Source organism: Procambarus clarkii, chromosome 45 (genome assembly GCF_040958095.1).
Source record: "Procambarus clarkii isolate CNS0578487 chromosome 45, FALCON_Pclarkii_2.0, whole genome shotgun sequence".
NCBI classification, from domain to species: Eukaryota; Metazoa; Arthropoda; class Malacostraca; order Decapoda; family Cambaridae; genus Procambarus; species Procambarus clarkii.
In genome coordinates, this window is record NC_091194.1 from 8997714 (window position 1) to 9021765 (window position 24052).

Sequence of the window (24052 nt, forward strand, 5' to 3'; positions counted from 1 at the left end):
AATCACAATCTAAAATAACAAATAAAACTGAATAACATAAGCCATAATGTTAATGATTGTTTAAAGTTATATTTACACAAAATATACGAGCTAGGCAAAATGCTTAGCATCTTTTATTTGTATAAGCAAAATACATATCGGGCAATTCTGACCTTCAAGAGACATATGCGAGAGGCGACGCAGAAGTCAAGAAACTATAGTCCCTAACAATGATTGCAATAATGGCGTCAAAATTAATGATACGGTGGTTGCGGTAGTGGCATTGATAGTAAATAATGGGTAATAATCAAGAGCAATGAGCATGAAGCCTAACTGTTGCGGCAGGAAAATGAGGAGGCTACGGGGTCGGGGCTATACGGAAACGGGGTCACATCTCGCTAGGAGGAAGACAGGAGTCGGTGGAGGTGCCGTGACCTCGTGCCTGACATGGTTGACCTCTGACCCCTCCCCCCTTTCCCTCCAGCCCACTGTCTCCTGCACTCTCTCCTCTACTATTCATGTGTCAACATCAAACTTGTACATGTTCAGCACTCCACTACCCTCACGAGTGACTGCCTCGAGTTTTATATTAGACAATTATAAATTCAAATACATTATTCATAAACGTTTGTAAATTTATAAGTTTCCACAAAATTACAGTACAGTACATTATTTACCCTACTCATAACAATTTTATGATGTATAATCTAGATTTCGAAGCTATGTTTGGGTGACAAAAATCATTACCGTTGTGGCTTGAGTGAACAGGTGTTACAACCATAAAAAAAGTGTTTTCCTATTTAATCAACATTTTACAGCGTCCTACGTAACATAATTTAGTTTTCATTAACGAAGTTCTATGGCAATGTTATAGAAACCGTAAATATCTTTTGAAGCAAGATAGCGTGCTTACATATTATTTACAGGATGATTCGTTCTCTAGGCTACGTGTCTGGGTATCTAACACCCAGGATCAAATATGCTTAGGAAAACAGTTTCACCAGCACGTTAACGAGGTCAGATGTTACTACAGACGAGGTAGTACTGGTGGGGGAAAGGGGGTGACGGAAGTGGCACCGGTGGAGGAGGCGCTGGTGGGGTCCAGTCGTGTCCTACACCATACAAGGTATCTTATAATATGCCATAAGAAGACAGAAGAGGGAGAACAACAGGGCCATTGTGACGTCAAGGCAAGGCGAGGCCGACACCCAACTACCACCACTCTTCTTCCTCACAACACGCCCCATTTTCCTTCTTATCCACCCTCTCACGCACCTGCTTCACCCTCCTCCATCCTACCCACTGCCTTATGCCTTACCCACCTTTCCTAACCAACGGAACTAGGACGTGATTTAATAGGAGTCTGTAACAAGATAACTGCCAAGATACTAATAGTCCTTCGTTTCCTACCAATGAAAACCATGGATCAGCAGCGGCCAATAATAAGCCAAAGTTACTTTTTTAGTATTTATCAGACCAAGGTAGGAAAAGGAAGACGGAAGACCCTAGCAAGTCAATAATGGCAGAGATCCGCCCTCCCCGTCAATCGTCCCAGAACCCCTGTCACCCACTTCCACCCCCCCCCTCCTTACACCAGCAAACGGCCAGTGAAGCGCCACTACACTCTCCCTTTCACCCTCACCACCTGCCATATACGCCTGTCCCTTTTTTTCCTCACCGTCTGTCATACGCCTGCCTCCTTTCCCCCCTGACCACCTGTCATACACGCTTGCTACTTTCCCCTGACCACCTGTCATACACGCTTGCTACTTTCCCCTGACCACCTGTCTCATCCTTACTGCCCTCTACAACACCCATATGATAAACTTACTTTCACGAACACTTAGAATCGAGTGTTACTTAGCAAACTAGAAACCACGACTGCATAAATTCCTCAAGTTCGACATTTAGGTACTGATCTGAAATATATGCTAACAAACTGCTGAACACCCGCAAATATGGCAGCGATTCAGCAAAGGAAAATGACGAAGACAAGGTCGCCTGCGGTGCCCGCGGTGAGGTGAAGGTGCTGTACCAACGCCAGGGTAACCTTGCCCGCACCACTCCCATACCATCACCACCCCCCCCCCCTCCCTCTTACCAACATCCCCACAGCACTCCCTCCTTGCACCAACCTCGCATCCCCGGCCACCACTACACCTCTTCTCCGCCATTGCCTCCAGCTTTTCCACTTCTGCCTGCAAGTCGTCACCTCACAAACTCCAATTCCACTACCACCATTCTATTCTAAATCCCCTACACCAGTCACCCCTACATCTAACTCAACATCCATCCTGCGCCTCAAATTATGCACGTTAGTGGCTCTGCAAGAATGTAAAAATACCAATCATGTAATCTCACCAACCCAATGTACCTTCTTGTGAATAAATTATTATTAAATTCGCCTCCACCCCCACATCCCCCCCACCATGACCTCGCTACACAACGGTTTGACACCTGGTTGTTGCCAGGTGCGTTCTTAACCTGCTTGGCGCCTCCTTCGCCTAACATGCTCACTTCTTTTGCATGATACCGTTATTGTTTTTTTCCAGACATGGAAACTTTAGAAACGGTAATTTACGCAAAAGGTTCATAAAACGTGATTATTTACATGCAACTGGCATATGAACGCATTTTTCATTCTGTATGAAATGGCTTTAAAGCATAGTTTCATTAGTTATGAGATCATTGGTACATTGCTAGAGAACTATAAACTAGGCACTGAACACTTTATCAAGGGTCGAGGATTAAGCCAGGTTGGGGGATGTGGAGGATATGGAGTGTAGCGGCTTAACCCGTGTGATAACGGGCCGACCCAGGTAATACCAGCTACACATGATGTATTAATGTGGTAGGCGTCAGGGGGCAGCAAGCAGCCTGTGGCCAACCTGACCCCTGTCTCGCGGGAGTCGCGGCCATCACCACCACCCAGCGCGAGGTCCTCACACAAGACCTACAATACAAATAATGACTGCCTCAACTCCCCCGTCAACTCGCGCGGTCGTCCATGACTTGCACCAAGGGGGCACACGAGGGATGGGAAACGGTAAGAGTAATTTTGATATACTGACCGCATTTTGCTCTCATGGATTCTTAAGCTGAATATACATGCATCCGGTTTATGCCCCGAGGGTAACAGTTAAGCAACTAGTGTTCATTGCCAGCACGGGTGTTTTCCATAAGTTTTGTGATAACAGGGGTGCATACATTTAATAAGGCCTACTGCACCTGTTCTCTGGGTTATCGCAACTGAATATCACAATATAAATATTGTAATACTGTACCAACAATACTCTATTATAACTAGTAAAGTAAAAATCCAACATTAGATGACAAGCTCCAGTCCATCCTGTTTACAAACTTAATCAAACGCCACATCATATTACCCCTCGTCTCGGCTACTTGGCACTCGTCCAACGTTACAGCGTTTGTGACCAACACCCATGACCAATTCTCGAACTAAAGATGGTAATGGGTTCAATCCTTTAATTACACCCGGCATACACTGCGAAAATTAGTTATCATTGAAGTGTCAGCAACTGCTGTAAGCAATCATTCCAGTCATCTTTGTACTGTAATAGAGCCTGGCTGTGTGGGGCCCACCATACATGTATGAGGGCCCAACACTTACCGAGAGGGTCCTCGTTACCTCCACGAGGTGGGGCTTCAGTTTTCTGTTTACGAAGCGTTAACAACGGCATACCCATTGGGTTGTTTTAGATTCGGCTACTCAGAACAAAAAGTGCCAAGTATCACAGGCTATGACGAGCCCGTGTCAGGCAAGTCCTGGTCCTGGCTGGCACAGGAGCGGGGCTGTAACCGATGGGATATATACCATAGGGGTAAACTGCTCCATTTAGGGAGCCTTTTGCCGCCACTGACAAAACGGCAGTGGCGGCACTGCCATCCCGCCCTGAACACACCGAGTCCTCCCTCGCCCTCAGCACGCTAGGGTGGGGAAGGGTCAGACTGCAGTTATCGCTGTAGATAACGTGCTGGACAAAGAAATTCTCGTTAGGGCGCCTAGGAACACCTGCATCAATAATAAACGCCATTACACACCTGGCAACCACCACCCCCCCCCCTCCCCCTCCTCCCACGATACCAACTTCTCACAAACTTCTCCATTATTGGTTCCCGGACCCATATATCAGCTGATTTTGACGTTTGCAGTGAAAATTCACATCCAAGCCAGCCTTACAAAGATTCAAGCCGGATACGTCCCCCCTCTCCCTTGTAATGCTTAAAATTATAACCCGCTAGAAAAATAGGCAGCACGGGTCATTGAAAATTCTAGGCCTCGACAAACATGTTATATATTTGTGTCGTTCAAATATTGAGGGAGGGAGGTCGGGTGGAGACAAGTGATCCGGCGACTGTGGTGGTGGTGGTGGTAATATTGAACGGTGGAACACACCCACTCCCTCCTGGCCTCGCCGACCCACGCTCTCTCACACACCCTCTACAACCACAAACTTCTCCTCAACCAACTGGTGTGTCCTAATATTAAAACACTGACGCTAACTCCTCCAGAGCAAGGTAAAATAACCGACGCCAACAGTTTCCATCAATTAATACAAATAAAAATGAGTTGTGTGGAGGGTTTGACACTCACGGCTTCCCTCCTCTGAACCTCAATTTGCAGTTTTCGGGATATTTCCTCGTTTTCATCTTTAAGGCGCTCGGTATCTTCCTTGGCCTGGCGCATTTTCTTTTTAAGGACCTCCATCAGATCTGCTCCTTTGCCAATGGTTGTCATCTTCACAGAACTCACACAAAACGCCTGTCACTTGGCCTAACTCGGCAATCACACTGCCTCGCCGCCACACACACTCCTCCTCCTCTCTACCTGCCGCGCAACCCCCTCCTAACTCCGCCCACCCAACTAGTCCCTCCACACCCTTGTAAACAACACCCTCCCTCTATTTCCAATTTAACGCCAGCCCTTTCTTCTTTCACAGCCCAAAACTGGGGTAATATGGCTTTCTCTGTTGCGAATGTATGGTGCATGTGGGGGGAGGAATAAATCCCATACAACGGTATGTTTGACCTCAACTGATGAGTAAAAGTTGGAATCCCTCCGCGCTGCCTGTCAGATAGAGCCCACCTGTGTCATTTTGGCGACCTTTACTACCAATGTTATGCCGTGCCATCTGTCTTCTTCACCTCCAACACACACCCTCTACCTCTAAATATCCATCACTCATTTTCCGGCCCACCTTTTGAGAGAGTATTAATAAACATAATACGTGGGTGAATAATGAAAAAGCCGGCGTAAGGCTATAGGAGGCGCCAATTACAAAAACCTTACCATATAAAAGAAAGAGTAACTTCCGGGATTTTTATATATATATTAAGGAGAAATCTGCTTGATAGCATCAATATAATTAAGTGAAGAATAAAATAAATAAAGCATAATTTTTACGTTTCAGAAATCGGGCAAGTAAAACGCCTTCGCTTTAATATATTCCTGGCTAAAACTTAGCTTAGCAACTGAACGGCATTCCCGGCGGGTAGGGACAAATTCAGTCACAACTTTTCACAACTACAATTACAATGAGTAATTATATTTGCTTAATAAAGAATCAGGTGAAAAATCCTTCACCAACATCCTTCTAGAGAAAGTCTTGGCTGGGACGTCTACCATATAAGGGTGTGTCTAAAGGACTCAAGAACCCGGGCAATATTATAATAATCTTAATTACCAAATTACTAAACGCTTAACAACTTTCCCTCATTAATTGCCATGTAGGTAAAAAAATAATATATATTGCCAGAGGCATGAGGGGGGCAAGGAGCTGGCAGGAGGGTATCAATATTTTCTGAATTATTTAGTGGGGAATTTGGTTTCGTACACGTCAGTGACGTCACAGGTCCGGCGTCCATACCCAGTTGAAGTATAGTACGGGTGCTGCTCTATCCTCATTATCTTTACTGTCTCCTACACACGAAGTTAGTTAACAACTTTAAAGCATTTAATCGGCAGACAGTAAAGGGATTAACTAGTACTATACAATACCGAATGTTAAGTAGTATTCGAGAGAGATGTGTCAACTGCGCATGCGCCGTAAGACGGCAGGTACTTTGAACATGCCAACTAGTATTTTATCTCGAGAAGTTAATTATTCCCGTCATTTGGTGTCAAGACGCGAGCCTAACCATCCATTACACACAGAAATACAACTCCCGCATGGAGGTTATGTATAAATGTGACATATAAGCCCGGCTGTGTTCCCAGGTTGTGGCGGGTGTAGTGGGGGAGCGAGGGGGGTGGAGAGGGGGGGAACCTTGACACAATATCTTCACACACACTCCAAGATGACATCCCTCGCGCCGGCAACCACCCACTTGCTAAACCACCCTCTTCCCTTGCCCACACGCTTCTAAATATCCAAATATTATACCATTTCACGCCATGGTGTGCCATCTCTCACAAACTTTGAGTAAGAAGCTGCCAGGACTGAGGCAGGCGAGCAGGGAGTGTGTCCAGATGCCAAAGCGGTGACTCATATCTTACTGTCGATGAGCCTGTATTTGCTTCTATCTTGCCTTCCGCTAACTACACACAACCTGGCCACCTAGGATCGGATCTAGTGCTTCCTAGGATAATACTTTTGGACGTGTTTAGTGATGATCTTTTTAAGGAATTAATTCTTTTTGTCCCCGGACAGGCGGCCAGTATACTCTGGTTTATCGAGGCCAACATTGTGACCTTCCTCCCAGGATGCAACCCACAACAGTTGCCGAACTCATCACTACCTATATTACCATGTGAATAGAGGCATTAGGTGAAAGGAAACGTGCCCAACCGTTTCTGCCTTGCCCGGGTGGGGGTGGGGGGAGGAGGAAGCCAGATCCCCTCGACTAAGAGTCGAGGACGTAGACCAATGTGCTACCGTACCATTTAGTCACCTAAATCTGTACTTAAAACAACCTGGTGTATCTGCTAAAAATTATCTAAACTCATTCGACCCTATAAGGTCATCACAAGGTTTTGAATGCAAACTGCAACAGCAGGAGTAAATATTAACGTAATTTCTAATAACATAATCAGTTTGATTTATTTATAAGTATAAATACATTTATAATAAACTTTATACAAGCCATTACAATTTGATATATCAGACTGCCCTTGAGCACTATTAATGTTAAGTGAACCTTGAGTATGGTATGAAATAAGTGGTTTGGTTTTGAAGAAGGCGGTGGTTGGGAGGGCTGTGTGTACTGCCCTAGTTGTGCTTGCGGGGGTTGAGCTTTGGCTCTTTGGTCCCGCCTTCCAACTGTCAATCAACTGGTGTACAGATTCCTAAGCCTACTGGGGTCTATCCTATCTACATTTGAAACGGTGTATGGAGTCAGCCTCCACCACATAACTGCCTAATGTATTCCACCTGTTAACTACTCTGACACTGAACAAGTTCTTTCTAAGGTCCCTGTGGCTCATTTGGGTACAAAGTTTTCACCTGCGTCCCCTTGTTCGCGTACCACCCGTTCTAAACACTTTATCTTCCCTGTCAATTCCTCTGACAATTTTATAGGTAGTGATCATGTCTCCCCTAATGTGTGGCGAGGATGTATGCAGGGGGGGGGGGGGTTGGGTTTGTGTGGGGGGAGGGTTTGTGTGGGTGGGGGGAGGGTTTGTGTGGGGGTGTTGGGGTCTGTGGGGTTGGTGGGGTCTGTGGGGTTGGTGGGGTCTTTGGGGGTGTGTGGGGGGGGAGTGGGAGGGGTGGTGTTTGTGTAAAGGGGAGTTTTGTGTGGGGGGAAGTGTGTGTGTGGGGGGAAGTGTGTGTGTGGGGGGAAGTGTGTGTGTGGGGGGGGAAGAGTGTGTGTGGGGGGGGGAAGAGTGTGTGTGTGTGGGGGGGGGGGGAAGAGTGTGTGTGGGGGGGGAAGAGTGTGTGTGGGGGGGAAGAGTGTGTGTGGGGGGGAAGAGTGTGTGTGGGGGGGAAGAGTGTGTGTGGGGGGAAGAGTGTGTGGGGGGGGGAAGAGTGTGTGTGGGGGGGGGAGAGTGTGTGTGGGGGGGGGAGAGTGTGTGTGGGGAGGGGAGAGTGTGTGTGGGGGGGGAGAGTGTGTGTGGGGGGGGGAGAGTGTGTGTGGGGGGGGAGAGTGTGTGTGTGGGGGAAGAGTGTGTGTGGGGGGGGAGAGTGTGGAGGGGAAGTGTGTGTGTGTGTGGAGTGTGTGGGGGTGAGTGTGCGTAGAGGGAAGAGCGTGTGGAGGGTGTTTATGTGGGTGAGAGTGTTGGGGGAATGTGTGTGTGGTTGGGGGAGTGTGTGGGGGGAAGAGTGTGTGTGTGGGGGAAGTGTGTGTGTGGGGGAAGAGTGTGTGTGTGGGGGAAGTGTGTGTGTGGGGGGGAAGAGTGTGTGTGGGGGGGAAGAGTGTGTGTGGGGGGGAAGAGTGTGTGTGGGGGGGAAGAGTGTGTGTGGGGGGAAGAGTGTGTGTGGGGGGGAAGAGTGTGTGTGGGGGGGGAAGAGTGTGTGTGGGGGGGAAGAGTGTGTGTGGGGGGGAAGAGTGTGTGTGGGGGGGGAAGAGTGTGTGTGGGGGGGAAGAGTGTGTGTGGGGGGGAAGAGTGTGTGTGGGGGGGGGGAAGTGTGTGTGGGGGGAAAGAGTGTGTGTGTGGGGGGGGGAAAGAGTGTGTGTGTGTGGGGGGGGGAAAGAGTGTGTGTGTGTGTGGGGGGGGAAAGAGTGTGTGTGGGGGGAAGTGTGTGTGTGGGGGGAAGTGTGTGTGTGGGGGGAAGTGTGTGTGTGGGGGGAAGTGTGTGTGTGGGGGGAAGTGTGTGTGGGGGGAAGTGTGTGTGTGGGGGGAAGTGTGTGTGTGGGGGGAAGATGTGTGTGTGGGGGGAAGATGTGTGTGTGTGGGGGGAAGTGTGTGTGTGTGGGGGGAAGTGTGTGTGTGTGGGGGGAAGTGTGTGTGTGTGGGGGGGAGAGTGTGTGTGGGGGGGGGAAGAGTGTGTGTGGGGGGGGGGAAGAGTGTGTGTGGGGGGGGAAGAGTGTGTGTGTGGGGGGGGGAAGAGTGTGTGTGGGGGGGGAAGAGTGTGTGTGGGGGGGAAGAGTGTGTGTGTGGGGGGGAAGAGTGTGTGTGGGGGGGGGAAGAGTGTGTGTGGGGGGGAAGAGTGTGTGTGGGGGGGAAGAGTGTGTGGGGGGGGAGAGTGTGTGTGGGGGGGGGAGAGTGTGTGTGGGGGGGGGAGAGTGTGTGTGGGGGGGGGAGAGTGTGTGTGGGGGGAGAGTGTGTGTGTGGGGGAAGAGTGTGTGTGGGGGGGAGAGTGTGGAGGGGAAGTGTGTGTGTGTGTGGAGTGTGTGGGGGTGAGTGTGCGTAGAGGGAAGAGCGTGTGGAGGGAAGAGTGTATGGAGGGAAGTGTGTGTGGGGGGAAGTGTGTGTGGGGGAGAATGTGGGGGGAAGTGTGTGTGGGGGAGAATGTGGGGGGAAGTGTGTGTGGGGGAGAATGTGGGGGGAAGTGTGTGTGTGTGGGGGGAAGTGTGTGTGTGGGGGGGGAAGAGTGTGTGTGGGGGGGGGAAGAGTGTGTGTGTGGGGGGGGGAAGAGTGTGTGTGGGGGGGGAAGAGTGTGTGTGGGGGGGGGGGGGAAGTGTGTGAGGGAAGAGTGTGTGTGGGGGGGGAAAAGTGGGGGGGGGAAGAGTGTGTGGGGGGAGAATGTGGGGGGGAGAATGTGGGGGGGAAGAGTGTGTGGGGGGAAGTGTGTGGGGAAAGAGTGTGTGTGGGGAAAGAGTGTGTGTGGGGGAAGTGTGTGTGTGGGGGAAGAGTGTGGGGGGAAGAGTGTGTGGGGGAAGAGTGTGTGGGGGGGAAGAGTGTGGGGGGGAAGAGTATGGGGGGGGGAAGAGTGTGGGGGGAAGAGTGTGGGGGGGAAGAGTGTGGGGGGGAAGAGTGTGGGGGGGGAAGAGTGTGGGGGGGAAGAGTGTGGGGGGGAAGAGTGTGGGGGGGAAGAGTGTGGGGGGGAAGAGTGTGGGGGGAAGAGTGTGGGGGGGAAGAGTGTGGGGGGGAAGAGTGTGGGGGGGAAGAGTGTGGGGGGAAGTGTGGGGGGGGGGGAAGTGTGGGGGGGGGGGAAGTGTGGGGGGGGAAGAGTGTGGGGGGAAGAGTGTGGGGGGAAGAGTGTGTGGGGGGAAGAGTGTGTGGGGGGAGAATGTGGGGGGAAGAGTGTGTGGGGGGAAGTGTGTGGGGGACAATGTGGGGGGAAGTGTGTGGGGGAAGAGTGTGTGGAGGGAAGAGTGTGTGGGGGGAAGAGTGTGTGTGGGGGAGAATGTGTGTGGGGGAGAATGTGTGGGGGAAAGAGTGTGTGTGGGGGAGAATGTGTGGGGGGAAGAGTGTGTGTGGGGGAGAATGTGGGAGGAAGTGTGTGTGGAGGGAAGAGTGTGTGGAGGAAAGAGTGTGTAGGGGGAAGAGTGTGTGGGGGAAGAGTGTGTGGGGGGAAGAGTGTGTGGGGGGAAGAGTGTGTGGGGGGAAGAGTGTGTGGGGGGAAGTGTGTGGGGGGAAGAGTGTGTGTGGGGGAAGTGTGTGGGGGACAATGTGGGGGGAAGTGTGTGTGGGAGAATGTGGGGGGGAGAATGTGGGGGGGGGGGAGAATGTGGGGGGGGGGGGGAATGTGGGGGGGAGAATGTGGGGGGGAAATGTGTGAGGGGAAGTGTGTGGGGGGAAGTGTGTGGGGGAAGAGTGTGTGTGGGGGAAGAGTGTGAGTGGGGGAAGAGTGTGAGTGGGGGAGAATGTGGGGGGAAGTGTGTGGGGGTGGGGAAGTGTGTGGGGGTGGGGAAGTGTGTGGGGGTGGGGAAGTGTGTGTGGGGGGGAAGTGTGTGTGGGGGGGAAGAGTGTGTGGGGGGGAAGAGTGTGTGGGGGGGAAGAGTGTGTGGGGGGGGAAGAGTGAGTGTGGGGGAAGAGTGAGTGTGGGGGAAGAGTGAGTGTGGGGGAAGAGTGAGTGTGGGGGAAGAGTGAGTGTGGGGGAAGAGTGTGTGTGGGGGAAGAGTGTGTGTGGGGGAAGAGTGTGTGTGGGGGAAGAGTGTGTGTGTGGGGGAAGAGTGTGTGTGTGGGGGAAGAGTGTGTGTGTGGGGGAAGAGTGTGTGTGTGGGGAAGAGTGTGTGTGTGGGGGAAGTGTGTGTGGGGGAAGAGTGTGTGTGGGGGAAGAGTGTGTGTGGGGGAAGAGTGTGTGTGGAGGAAGAGTGTGTGTGGGGGAAGAGTGTGTGTGGGGGAAGAGTGTGTATGGGGGAAGAGTGTGTGTGGGGGAAGAGTGTGTATGGGGGAAGAGTGTGTATGGGGGAAGAGTGTGTATGGGGGAAGAGTGTGTATGGGGGAAGAGTGTTTATGGGGGAAGAGTGTTTATGGGGGAAGAGTGTGTGTGGGGAAGAGTGTGTTTGTGGGGAGGTGGGTGTTTGTGGGGGTGAGGAGGTGGGGGGATGATGTGTGTTGGGGGGAGGGGAGATGTGTGTTGGGGGGGAGGGGGGTGGTGTGTTGGGGGGGAGGGGGGTGGTGTGTTGGGGGGAGGGGGGTGGTGTGTTGGGGGGAGGGGGGTGGTGTGTTGGGGGGAGGGGGGTGGTGTGTTGGGGGGAGGGGGGTGGTGTGTTGGGGGGAGGGGGGTGGTGTGTTGGGGGGAGGGGGGTGGTGTGTTGGGGGGAGGGGGGTGGTGTGTTGGGGGGAGGGGGTGGTGTGTTGGGGGGAGGGGGGTGGTGTGGGTTTCTGTGTGGAGACTTTAGTCCCCCACACACACACAGGCACTAAAGTGAGGGCACATTAGTACCGCAGTTTCTTGACGTTGGGAACGCTCGCGAGAACGGGCTGATGGAGGAAGGGGTTGTGCGGGTGGATGGTATGGGGTTGGGGGGGGGGGGCATAGAATTGGTGGTAAGAGAAAAAGTTTGGGATCACTGTGTTTATGTTAACATACGAATGCGTTCATGTGCGTTCCTGAGTGAATGGAGGTTGAGCTTCAACTCTTTGGCATGCATGCACATATATATATATATATATATATATATATATATATATATATATATATATATATTATATATATATATATATATTTATATAAATATATACATACACATACATACATACATACGAGCTTGAGTGCACACGTGTGTAGTTTTGCTTTGGTATGTAATTGTATGTACATGTATCCTACGTAGGTTTAGTTGGAACGCTTGCATAGTTGTGCGTGAGTTGGTGACGGTGGAAGCTTCGTGGCTGTCAGGATGCGTATTCAGAAATATATATAACTAGTGAGTCACGGAGTCAAGGGGGTTAGGTAGAGGGGTCGGCGACGACGCAGGCAACTCTACGGATCCTGGCCACCGAAGCTTCAGCATTGCCATATGCCAACCTCACACCCTTTTATAAGAATCGCCACCATCGTCATCACCAGCAGGGATAAGGCTGGGACCTGAGATCAGCTCCTTGGATGCTGCGTGCCACAATCCCAACACCACATCGGGAAATATTCCGAAAGCAAAATGATAGTTAGTGTGGCACCTTATGGTTAGTGTCGAGGTAACGCCCCTACGAACGCGTGCCATACTAACCCTTTTCAACTGCACATTCATGATGTTGTGCAGTTCATTCTTGATAATGCTAAACTTCATCATGGTATTGGAGCTGAAAATGGAAGACCCGAAGGCGAACCCTGGGTAGTCTGAGCATCGGCGCTTGTATCTCGCCGCTACCACCTCCGTGGCTACACTTTGGCATCTGAGTTTGGCAAGTTCTTCGAGTTCTTTGTCCACGTCGGCGTCATTCTGGACGGTAACACCCGAGTTCGCATTGTTGTCCGTGTCAGCTGATGTGACAGTAATATTACCAACACTACCGACGGGGATCGCACCACTCACTGAGGTCCTGTTCACCCCACCAACATCGACACTTTCCAAATCTTCCGCATCCTCTGAGTCGCCCTGAGGGGCTAGCAGTCCCATTCTGCATCGTATTGTTATTAGCACTGTCTAACGGGGAGGAATGAGAGCAGTTCGAGCTAAGGTTGTCACTACGAGAACTGGAGTCCATGTTTCCACCACTGTTTACACTCGGGAGCGACACCAGCGCCAACTGGTGGCAGCCTGCCAACCCTCCTCCAGCCGCGCCAAGTTCAAACTCTCGTCTCTGATCTCTTTAACACTCGCCACGTCTAGATCACTTTTTTTTTAATGGTTGGAGGAGGCGAGGCTGGCTTGCCAGGCTAGGGATAAACGGGAGTCCATGTGGAAGCATGAGGTGGCGCCGGGAGGCTTGTCGAGAGGCTACTGAGGGGGTTGGTGCCAGCCTGCTCCGTGTTCCATTTATGGCTCCTAGCCACGCCTGTGGCTCTCATACCTACCATGCTATTCTTAGACGCTCTCTCGTCTTTAAAACGAAATTTGTTTCGAAATCTTGAAATTCTTAGTGTTTTCAAAACAGCTTTTAAGAACACTTACGTTGCTAATAGCACGATACCTGATGCTAGGAGTCCTCAGTTAGGGTTGCCTTGATAAAGCTTGGAGACAATTTTTAGCTAGAACCGGATAATATTTTATAAATCTATAACCCCCAAAAATGGATCAAAATTATACTTTTGAATACCAGAAACATTATTTTAAATTATAACAACGGGAAGTTATTGCTATTTTGGTGTTTATTTTATAACTGAATTTTGTACGTGTTTGTAGAGGAATTGAAATGTCGTCATATTTCTTACTTCATACTGTAGTTTTTTACAGCATGTACGGCGATGAAAATTATGTTTTATAAAATGTACTACAACTATATTCTATAATGGGTCTTTTTCATATTACTTTTACTGGTCCTGTAAATGATGTTTTTCGCGTATCCTTCCCCTCTCCCCTTAAATGTAAATAATTTTACCTTATTCCGATATTTTAAACAAAATTAAAAAACATCTTCACCTAATAACTGAATCGAAATTCATTCTATTCCCCTTGTAAATTAATTCTTCATTGATTTAGCATCTGTTAATAAATATTTCCTTATCTACGACGCATTTTTCTTTTCATAGTAAACCATTCCATTCAGGTTGTAAGTATAATTTCCCCTATTTTATCCTTCCTCTAAATTATATATTTATTTCCCTGTAGCTTTTTAGTTGCTTTCACCTATTTTTGTCCATTTTTTTCTATTACATACCCACTTTTAGCCAGAGTACAATAGATTCTGTTGTGACCCGTGACAAGGCTTGTTCAACTAGATCAACTCTGGTCGTGAACGTGACCAAGGCATGTCACCGCCCAGATTAATTAACCCAGATCGTGAACTACGCCAAGTCAGGACCACAACAGACTCAAACAGAAGCAACACTCACCCAGTAGGCGCCTTCCTCGTCCGCTGGTCCAGATCGGTAGGCTATCAGCTCCTTGATTGTGCTGGCTGGGAGGTTCAATGATTGTTGACCAGTTAATTAAGAGTGAGGTACATTCTTTCAGTAGTACATTGCTGCAAGAATTTGTTTGATATTTGCATAGCTTAGGTGTTGCTAATGCCCTTGTGTCATTTGGATTAATCAACTCGAAGCGAAAAAATAAATAAATTTATGTTGGCAAATTAATAAGGTATAAGGCCTAGGGAAGTTGCCATGCAATTGTTTAATGAAGCATAAGTCTAAAATAAATATAAATAAAGAGAAATGGTAATAAAATCATAGAAATAATGCACATAAATAAGTTGTTATGCTGTATGCACCATTAGTGGCTGAAAGATAAAGAAAGCTTTTGTGAATATACATGTAGAGGGGGAAAATAGTGTCACCATAACTTGGAGATAGTTATGGTGATGTTGGTGTTATGGTGTTTTGCTGGTGATATCAGTAATGCTGGTGGTAATCTGGGAATGTTGTGATGATGCTGGTAATGTTTAGGTGATGGTGGTGGTCTGGTGATGGTGGTGGTCTGGTGATGGTGGTGGTCTGGTGATGGTGGTGATCTGGTGATGATGGTGGTCTGGTGATGGTGGTGGTCTGGTGATGCTGGTGGTCTTGTGATGCTGGTGATGTTGGTGGTCAGGTGATGCTGGTGGTCTGGTAATGCTGGTGGTCTGGTGATGGTGGTGGTCTGGTGATGGTGGTGGTCTGGTAATGCTGGTGGTCTGGTGATGCTGGTGGTCTGGTGATGCTGGTGGTCTGGTGATGCTGGTGGTCTGGTGATGCTGGTGGTCTTGTGATGCTGGTGATGGTGGTGGTGTTGAGGGCGACTACGGTGGTGATGGTATTAGTGATCGCGGTGATACTGGCTCTGTAAGGTGATTATGGAACTCGCAACTAAAACAGTAAACGGATTAGATAAAAATGATGAAAATTAACATGATGTGTTTAGAATAAGATTTATTTAATCACTTCCGTCAGTAGACATGTTTATTTGAATTAGGCGGTGATATTATATTGATATTATATGAAACAACCACAGTGGAAACCATTCACCTGTTGTGGGGTCGTGGCGAACGCGGCGGCGAATCCAATGGACGACAAGCAGCCAATTACAATAAAGTGTTCGCAGACTGGAATGATCGCTGGTAACGTTCGCGGGAGGGAGAACCCAGGCGGCGGCGGCGGAGTTAGTTGGAGTGAGTTTGCCACCCAAATTTCAACGTCTTGGCGATAAATACAAATATTTCATAAGTTTCTAGCGATACCAAGACGCGTCATCGTTACGTTTTAGTAATGCTCTAGTCTACGAAGACAAATTAAACAAGCTAAATGGAAAAAACGAAAAGGATAGGACACACTAAATAAAGAAAATTAACGTTGAAAAGGACTTTGAGATACCTAACTGCTAAATCGTGTTTACTAATGAAATTTGTGTTGAAACTATTGTAAGGGATCAACTAGATTTGCTAGGAACTAAGTGCACAGGCCAGCTAGGCTTAATTACTATGAACTATGTATGCAGGCCAACTAGATTTACTAGGAACTAAAGTGTTCAAAATGTGCTAATTTGTTAAGAACTAAAGTAATAAAGGGTCACGTATTATAACAAACTAAAAATGTAGAGAATTGTACAAAAATAATTATATTATATATATATATATATATATATATATATATATATATATATATATATATATATATATATATATATATATATATATATATATATATATATATAATCAATTCTCCACGTGACAGAGGGTCGAGGGGAAGCCTCATCATGAAGTATGGAGGAAAGTTTCCATGCGATAGTCTACTTCCCTGACATAAAAGGGAAGCGAGTCGATTCTTCAGTACAATCGGTGGTGTGGACGGTCAGGTCTAATAACTTTCGGGCAGATGAGGGACAAAAAAAATGATTGCTTTCTGGGGTAGAAAAAAATACAAAATTACTATAAAAATGATCTGGCGCCGAGGCATTGTCTGCTGCGAGTCAAAAATTGAGGCAGTATATATACGGTGGTACATGGGATAAAATGATGCCATGATAGGCTGTTGAGATGGGTGATATAAGGGGGGATCAAAATGTCTTGAGGCCTAAATGTATACATAATAGGTTAAAAAAAGACTGACTCAAAACCTTCGAGTGATTGTTGGGTGTTTGATGCTCGAGTAAGGTGGTCTAATGTAGTCCTTGAGGTTAAGGGTTATAGTTAGTAGAACCTAACAGATGAGAAGGCCTGGGGTCTCGTGCTTCTTATGGTACCAGGAGAGGTGGTCACGCGCCGGTAATGGTGGTAGCGATGTGGCTGTGGTTCACCTCGAAAAGGACAGTCACGGAAGAAGGCGCACCGCATCGCGCATGTGCGGAAAGTGCTTTATTTATATAGGTTTTGGGCACTAAGGCTTTTAGGGAAGGATAGAATCCTCTTTCGGCACATGAGTGCATGATGGAGGCTAAGTGGGCTGTTTGTGGAGGTCATGCACAGCCTAGCGTGGCTGTCATTAGTAGCTCGTGGACGGGCAAGCTGAGAGAGGGGTGAGGTCGGGCCCCAGCCATGGCCACGCCCCACTTACGTTAGATAGAGCCTTGTCCTTCTCCTCGAGCTGGGTGTTAGCCTTCAGTAGCGATTCCTGCACCTGGTCAAGGTCGTTCTCAAGTTGTTGCATCCTCTTCTGAAGGTTGTGAACCTCCTCCTCGGCCTACGTAATTGGCACACAAAAAAGAAAAGAAAAGAAAAAAAAAGAGCGTGAATAAGCGTTGAATTCCAGCAGCGGCGGCAGCAGCGGACAGCGTCCCTACTTACATTCTGCAAAGCCTTTTCTTTCTCCTCAAGCTTAGTATTAGCCAAAGAGAGCTGCTCCTGAACCTGGTCGAGTTCATTCTCCACCTGCTGCATCTTCTTGTGCGTGGTACGAATCTCCTCCTCGGTCTAGGAGAAACATCAAGGGAATGAGTGTATGGGCTGTGGCCCCATGCCTACCTACTTACATTGGACAGGGCCTTGTCCTTCTCGACGGCGTTGTTATTAGCCAAGAGCAGCGCCTCCTGAACCTGATCAAAATCGTTCTCCAACTGCTGCAGCTTCTTCTGCAGCTTGTTCACCTCGTCCTCAGCCTAGGAGAAACTGTTAATGTTAGTGGGCATATGAGGGTGCCCAGGGGAAGCACTTACGTTAGAGAGGGCCTTGTCCTTATCCTCCAGTTGGTTATTAGCGGTAAGCAGAGACTCTTGAACTTGGTCCAAGTCATTCTCAAGCTGCTGCATCTTCTTCTGCAGTTTATTCACCTCGTCCTCAGCCTACAGCGGTATTAGGAGACAAGCAGGGTGGTCATGGAAGTAGGGAGGATATAGGTTATTGTGAGGAAACCTTGAAATTAGGCTTTGCACAGGGCATAGGAGAGCAGCGAGGGTGTAGTGTAACTACTTGTGCATTAGTAGGTACACCTGCCCATTGCTACCGGCAAGGCGAGGGGATAGGTAAGTTGTAGGTAGCTCTAGGGTCAACCAGGGCTGAACGGAGTCCCTGAGAGCTCCTGAGGAAGACAGCCCTGACCAAGCCCACCGTCACTCTCAGCCCCGTGGCTCGATCCAGAGGGAGACAACTGGCGGTGAGGTTAAACGCCACGGCAGAATAGTTTAGGAATATTTTAAATGCTTTTCTTCTCGAGCTTGTATATTTACAAATAAAATACTATACATCTTTCTTAATTATCAATGTAGAAAAGCAAATATACAGTATTAGCTAACTCGTAGGAAAGACAATTAGCCAACTCGAGAAAGCAGCATGTCAAAATTAGGAGTCGTGGAGGCAAAGGTTGATATCAAAAAGGCTTGTAGAAGTTCCTTTGAAACAAAAACAAATATAAGTGAGTTATTTTCGTTTGAAACAGGATAAATAAATGTTTAGATCTGTCGAGAGCATGCATAACCCAAGTGAGTTACTATGACAAGGACTGTTAGATAGACAGGAGAAAAAGTTTAAACACAATGTTGACATGTAGTATGGGGACTAGGCTATAGACTAGTTAAGAAAATTCTCATTAACGGACACACACAAGTTAATTATCCCACCTTTCATCTTTAAAGTCTATATCCTTGATAAGTGTAATAATTTTTACGAAATAACGTTTGTGATAATGCAATTATTTGTGATAGCAATGAACAAACAAGACAAAGGTGGGAGGAAGGCATAGGGATAAAACTAACATTTCTCACCTGGTCTGCAGAGGACAAGGTCCTCACATCACTAGCCGACAGCGTCCACGGCAGATAATGTACCAGCATTTTACATGAAGCTATATGATATATCTACATATATCATAAGTAGCTTGGCGTTCTCTTTGATAAATTACTGTATATTTAATTCAAAATTGGAAATGACTACTCATTATGCTTCTTCCACGTTAATATATAAGGTCTATGAATTACATCCATTTGGATTATATATCCACCAGGCACATTATATTAGTATGAACACCTATATATCCATCAGACGCTGCCGTTATCAAGTGATATGGGGACTTGGACTGAACTATGAGCTTATGGGCAATATCTGCAACATGGTTAACGCGTACAGCAAAGGCGACCAGTGTATGGCCGGCCTCTCCTGCTCATCAATCTTAGTTGCAATCTTGCCAATGGGAGCCATGACTGTGTCTTCGGGTGTCGATACTTTAAAAAAAATTTGTATTGATATTGATATTTTTGATTGGAGGCCTGGTCGAGGACTGGGCCGCGGGGACACTAAAGCCCCGAAATCATCTCAAGATAACATATACATGTATAATATGTACATTGATTAAAATTTATATGAGTTTGTAAGCAGTAAATAAAATATTGACACCCAAATGACAAGATATCTAACTGAAAGGAAATAAAAGAGTAGACATATCTATTGACAATAGTAAACTAATTTATTTACATTAGACTAATGTATTGACAACAGTAGACTAATCTACTGACAACAGTTGACTAATTTATTGACAAAAATATAATAATTTATTGAAAACACTAGTTTAATCTATTGCTGATATACTCTAAGAGTAACTTAACAGACAAGGAAGGATTTTGAACTATCAAAACACTTCCAGGTTATCACTAATTAACAATACATTAACATAAAATGACGTGATTTTTTGCTAAACAAAACTAAATTACTGTTTATATTTTACTTCAAGACAGTTCTACCTGCTACTTGACATAAGAAAATATTCTTGTCTCGTATCAGTTTCTTAAGCATTTCTAACACTATAACTCTACCGGGTTACAGTAGACATAAATATCCTAAGAATACGATAAAACCCACTTGTCATCCCAAAAAATAATAAGCCTACAGTTACTTTGTATGGAAATACAAAATATGTACAGTTCCACAAAAAAAAAATCCAAGTTTTGTTCAATTAATTTTGTAGACGGTCCAAGAAAATAGACAACAACCCATTTTAACTTTTTCTTGGGTTAATATTGTACATGTACATAGTAAATAGGACTGGGATTCCTCATTTAGGTCTAAGGCAGGTTAGGTTCACGGCTTTTCTGAACACTGTCTATATTTTGTACATTCCATCAACAGTAGCTACAAGTTTAATAATTTTTGGAAGATGGGTTGTCTATAAGACATGTGAATACAAAAAAATGCAGTACGCCTATTTTTGTCTAAATTTATTGCATTATCAGTTATAAACTCTAGTTATATTAAACAAAAATTTCTTATTGGTTTTATTTTAGTTATATCTAACTTTGTGTAATTTAAGGCTACATCTGTAATTTATATTTGAGATATGTAAATTTAATATCGTTTGACATTTAAAATTTAGGCATTTACAATACAATTTAATTTTTGCTAACTAATCTTTCTCTTCTTGGACCTTGGATGATTAGTATAATATTCCTGGTGATTAAGAATTATCGTACTAATAAGGTCACAAATACTTGGGTCTGACAGAATCGCTAAAGGAAGCACTCTCCCTTAACCTGTAGAGGATACTATGACCCCAGTCCTGATACTAGCCTATCCAACTGTCAACATAATCAACTTGTGTATCTAAATAGCCTTCTCTACTGATTTACTAATTATAAAAACCTATCCCAGAAGGGGATGTTCCTGCGTGTCAGGAGGAGGGTTGAGACAGGAAGGGATGTTCCCGGGTGTCAGGAGGAGGATTGAGAAAGGAGGTGACTGTTCCCAGGTGTCAGGAGGAGGGTCGAGAAAGGAGGTGACTGTTCTCAGGTGTCAGGAGGAGGGATGAGACAGGAAGGGATGTTTCCAGGTGTCAGGAGGAGGATTGAGAAAGGAGGTGATTGTTCTCAGGTGTCAGGAGGAGGATTGAGAAAGGAGGTGACTGTTCCCAGGTGTCAGGAGGATTGAGAAAGGAGGTGACTGTTCCCAGGTGTCAGGAGGAGGGTTGAGAAAGGAGGTGACTGTTCCCAGGTGTCAGGAGGAGGGTTGAGACATGAGGTGACTGTTCCCAGGTGTCAGGAGGAGGGATGAGGCAGGAGAGGATGTTACCTTCTCAGCCCTGATGTTGGCCTCCTTGTTCTGCTGTTCCAAGGTATCCGCCCGGTCCATGGCGTTATCCTTCTCCAGCTTCATCGCCTGCATCTTCTTCTTGATGGCGTCCATTTTGGCGGCTTTTTAGGAGTTTCCCAACCAACAAAAAGAACTGAGAACGCTGAAAAAAAGAAACACAAGAGTTAGTGTGTTTAAGTTCCAGAGATAAATGTCAGTTCAACTACTTAAACAGAAGTCAAAAAAACAAGTATGAGGCCTCATCGTTACATATGAGGTCACATATGGTCAGTTGTTATGATTGGTTGTACGAAGGCGGCAGGGTGCGAGTATTATTATTTATTAGGTTCATAGGCGCGATATCTGACCTTTTATAAATAATTTATTTTACCAAATTAATATAACCTAACCTAACAGGGAAAATTAGTCAATAACAATTAAACTACCTATTGTTGAAACGGTGACCAACGTTTAATTATTTTTGTCCAACAAAGTATAAAGGTCTTGGAACGTAGTGGAATAGAAGCCCTGATTTGTTTACACTATAAACAATTGCTACAGCGATGTCTGTCAATTCAGAGTAGTTTTTAGCTCGGTGTTGACCTTATGGCCTACTAAACTTCTAGGAAGTTATTAAAGCCACCACATAACATCTTACTGATCAACAGCCAGCTAATGTACTTATTAATCCCTGATCATAATCCAGGACTAGAGTAATCTCTCAAGTGTATACTTGGAGCAGCGGGATACACCTCAAGGGTGAGACACACCTCAAGGGTGTATAGATATCCCTTGACCAAGTTATATGCCATAACAATGCATCTCACCCTAGTAAAAGAAAGTTCAAATGTTGCATTGACAGAGATCGGTAATGCGAGTTCAATATTTAACTTCCAAGGGAAGTACGACGACAAATGAGAGTGGCTTTCAACCAGCGGTTGGAAGGGCGGGTCTAGAGAGCTACTGTTATAAGTACATGCAGGGAAGTACATAACGGCAGCCCAACCAGGCCCCGGGGCGAGACGATCATCCTCGACAACAATGACAGCTACTACAACACGAAATTCTGTATGGGATCCTACACAAGTTTATTGTGTGTGTATTTGTAGTTACTATTAGTGTCTGCAGAGTCGAGCTATTAAGCTCTTGTACCCCGTCTTCCTAACCAATCGCAGGTACCTACTTTCTGCTAGTGTGTGTGTGGGCGCGCACAAACACAGGTGTGTGTGTGTGGAGGTCACAGGTGCTGAGGGTTAGGAGGTCACGACCAATGCCGATTGTATGTTCAAAATTACACGCAACTGTTCTTCCCCCCCTCAGGCTAGCCTAGGTCTTACTTCCCTGCCATTGCCGTACCTCAAAACATAGTATTACATTGTATAACAGTTAAAAATGTCTCCCGGGGAACATTTTACTGCGAACACTCCACGAGAAAGGAACAATAGCCTAACATAAACACATAGAAGGGGTTTATGAAGTGGTCATAGGAGAGGTCCGCGCTTGCGCACATCCCTTGGTTTGTTTACAGAGGAGAGTGGGCCCGGGAAAATCTATCTGGCTGGAAGCTGACCAATGGGAGAGAATTACGTCACAGTGTGGGTTCACTGCTTTTAAAAAACTACGGTACTTCACAGGCAGTTTTAGCTTGGCCGTTTATTTTCTTCCATTTTCTGTGGTATTGGGGTTTCTTCTTTCCCCGTTTTAGCGTGTGTGAATGGGTGTAAAGAGGTAGTGATTTCCATTCATTTTGATTTGCGTGTGCTTACCGAGCCATGCCTTTGTGTGTGTGGGCGTGTGTGTGTGTGGGGGGGGGGGGGGGGGGCGCTTGCCGGCGTGCGTGCCTGAGGGCATGAGGGCGTCGCATGAGAGGTAGAGTGCTCGCTGGCATAATCACCCTCGTCTGTCATGGCCCACAATACTTACGTAAGTGCTCTCACCAACACTGCCTCCAACACTCTTCAACTCACGAAACATCAGTGTTTTAAATGATCCAAAGCCTATTGACATTTCATATATTTTTTTTTTTACATTTTGCTCCATAGGGGGAATTTATTGGGCAGCGTCACCCATTTTGTGAGTGAACACACCACCATAGAAGCATGTTTATCATCCCCCCCCCATTAATGGGTTCTCAGTAGGCTTATTATGGCCGTATACCTAATCGTATACGCATAATCAGATATAACCTAACATTAACGTGGGTGCAAATTTACACGGTATTGGTGTAACTTTAACGGAGTGTAGGTGTAAGTGTACATATACAGGTGCACACACACGAGCACACGCACACACACACACACACACACACACACACGCACACGCACACGCACACACACGCACACACGCGGGACCAAAGAGCCAAAGCTCAACCCCCGCAAGCACAAATAGGTGAGTACACACCTCCAAGTCCACACGCGTCTACGACCTGTCATTGGACAACAGTCAACAGAGGTTAACAGTAAACCAGTAAGAGACCTCTGAGGACTCTGCTTGCTAATCTTGTTTATGCCACATCATAGTTACATGACCATTACGCCACCATATACAAACATACACGATCAACCCGCTCTTTCACTGCCTCTATCATCTGTATATATGCACAAGAGTGCTCCCGCCCTCTCCCCCCACCCCCGTCTCTGTCAAACACATACTCTACACACACACACGCTACACCCCCCACCCCTCCTCCCTCTAGAATACATACACTGCACACACACACGTAACACTTCCCCTCCTCACTACAGTCTTTCAGCTCTCAACTGCAACCGGATAAGAGGGAAGGGGTCGGTAGGGAAGGAGGGACTTGGAGGATGTAAGGACAGGTGGAGGGTAGGGATAGATGGAGGTAGGTGAAGGGGGGTGGGAAGATGATGGGGGATGAAGAAAGCGCTAAGCCATTACGGCTATAAAGCATCTGGATAGGATATAGATTTACGATAGGACGGGAGGAAGGAATGCGGCACAACCACTTAGACGGTCGGGGATTGAACGCAGACCTGCAAGAAGCGAGACTAGGAGCACTCTACCGTCTAGTGCAAGTAATTGGAGTGTTCGTTGATAACAACAGCGCTTATGTGTTTTTTTCCATGCATTTTTGTTCTGTATATTGTTCAATCGGGCACCGCCACGGGGACACCTAGCCTCGCTGGGCCGTGTTTCCCAAGGGTGTGAGCGTTGTCACCAGGTCAGCACTACAGTGATAGCGGGCACCAACAGCTAGGAAGA

The 24052-nt window shown here is 46.9% G+C and overlaps 1 protein-coding gene and 1 long non-coding RNA gene across 41 annotated transcripts in view; one reads left to right on the forward strand and one right to left on the reverse strand.

Moving 5' to 3' along the window:
* Tm1 (tropomyosin 1) overlaps positions 1 to 24052 on the reverse strand; it is a 66002-nt gene that overhangs the window by 31660 nt on the left and 10290 nt on the right. For 13 of the 40 annotated variants that reach the window (XM_045761662.2, XM_069301359.1, XM_045761671.2 and 10 more), the window contains exon 1: positions 12493 to 12897. In XM_045761662.2, the coding sequence (XP_045617618.2) occupies positions 12493 to 12882 (390 nt within the window). In that variant the 5' untranslated portion in view covers positions 12883 to 12897. Of the gene's footprint in view, positions 1 to 4594; positions 4806 to 12492; positions 13177 to 16892; positions 17019 to 17122; positions 17249 to 17307; positions 17434 to 17490; positions 17617 to 20827; positions 20991 to 24052 lie in introns of those variants that run through there. The other 27 variants (XM_045761689.2, XM_045761688.2, XM_045761686.2 and 24 more) reach the window with 17 other exon arrangements.
* LOC138350457 (uncharacterized) lies at positions 20414 to 20928 on the forward strand. The gene is made up of 2 exons (XR_011222106.1): positions 20414 to 20507; positions 20589 to 20928. It is a non-coding gene; the product is annotated as an uncharacterized lncRNA (long non-coding RNA).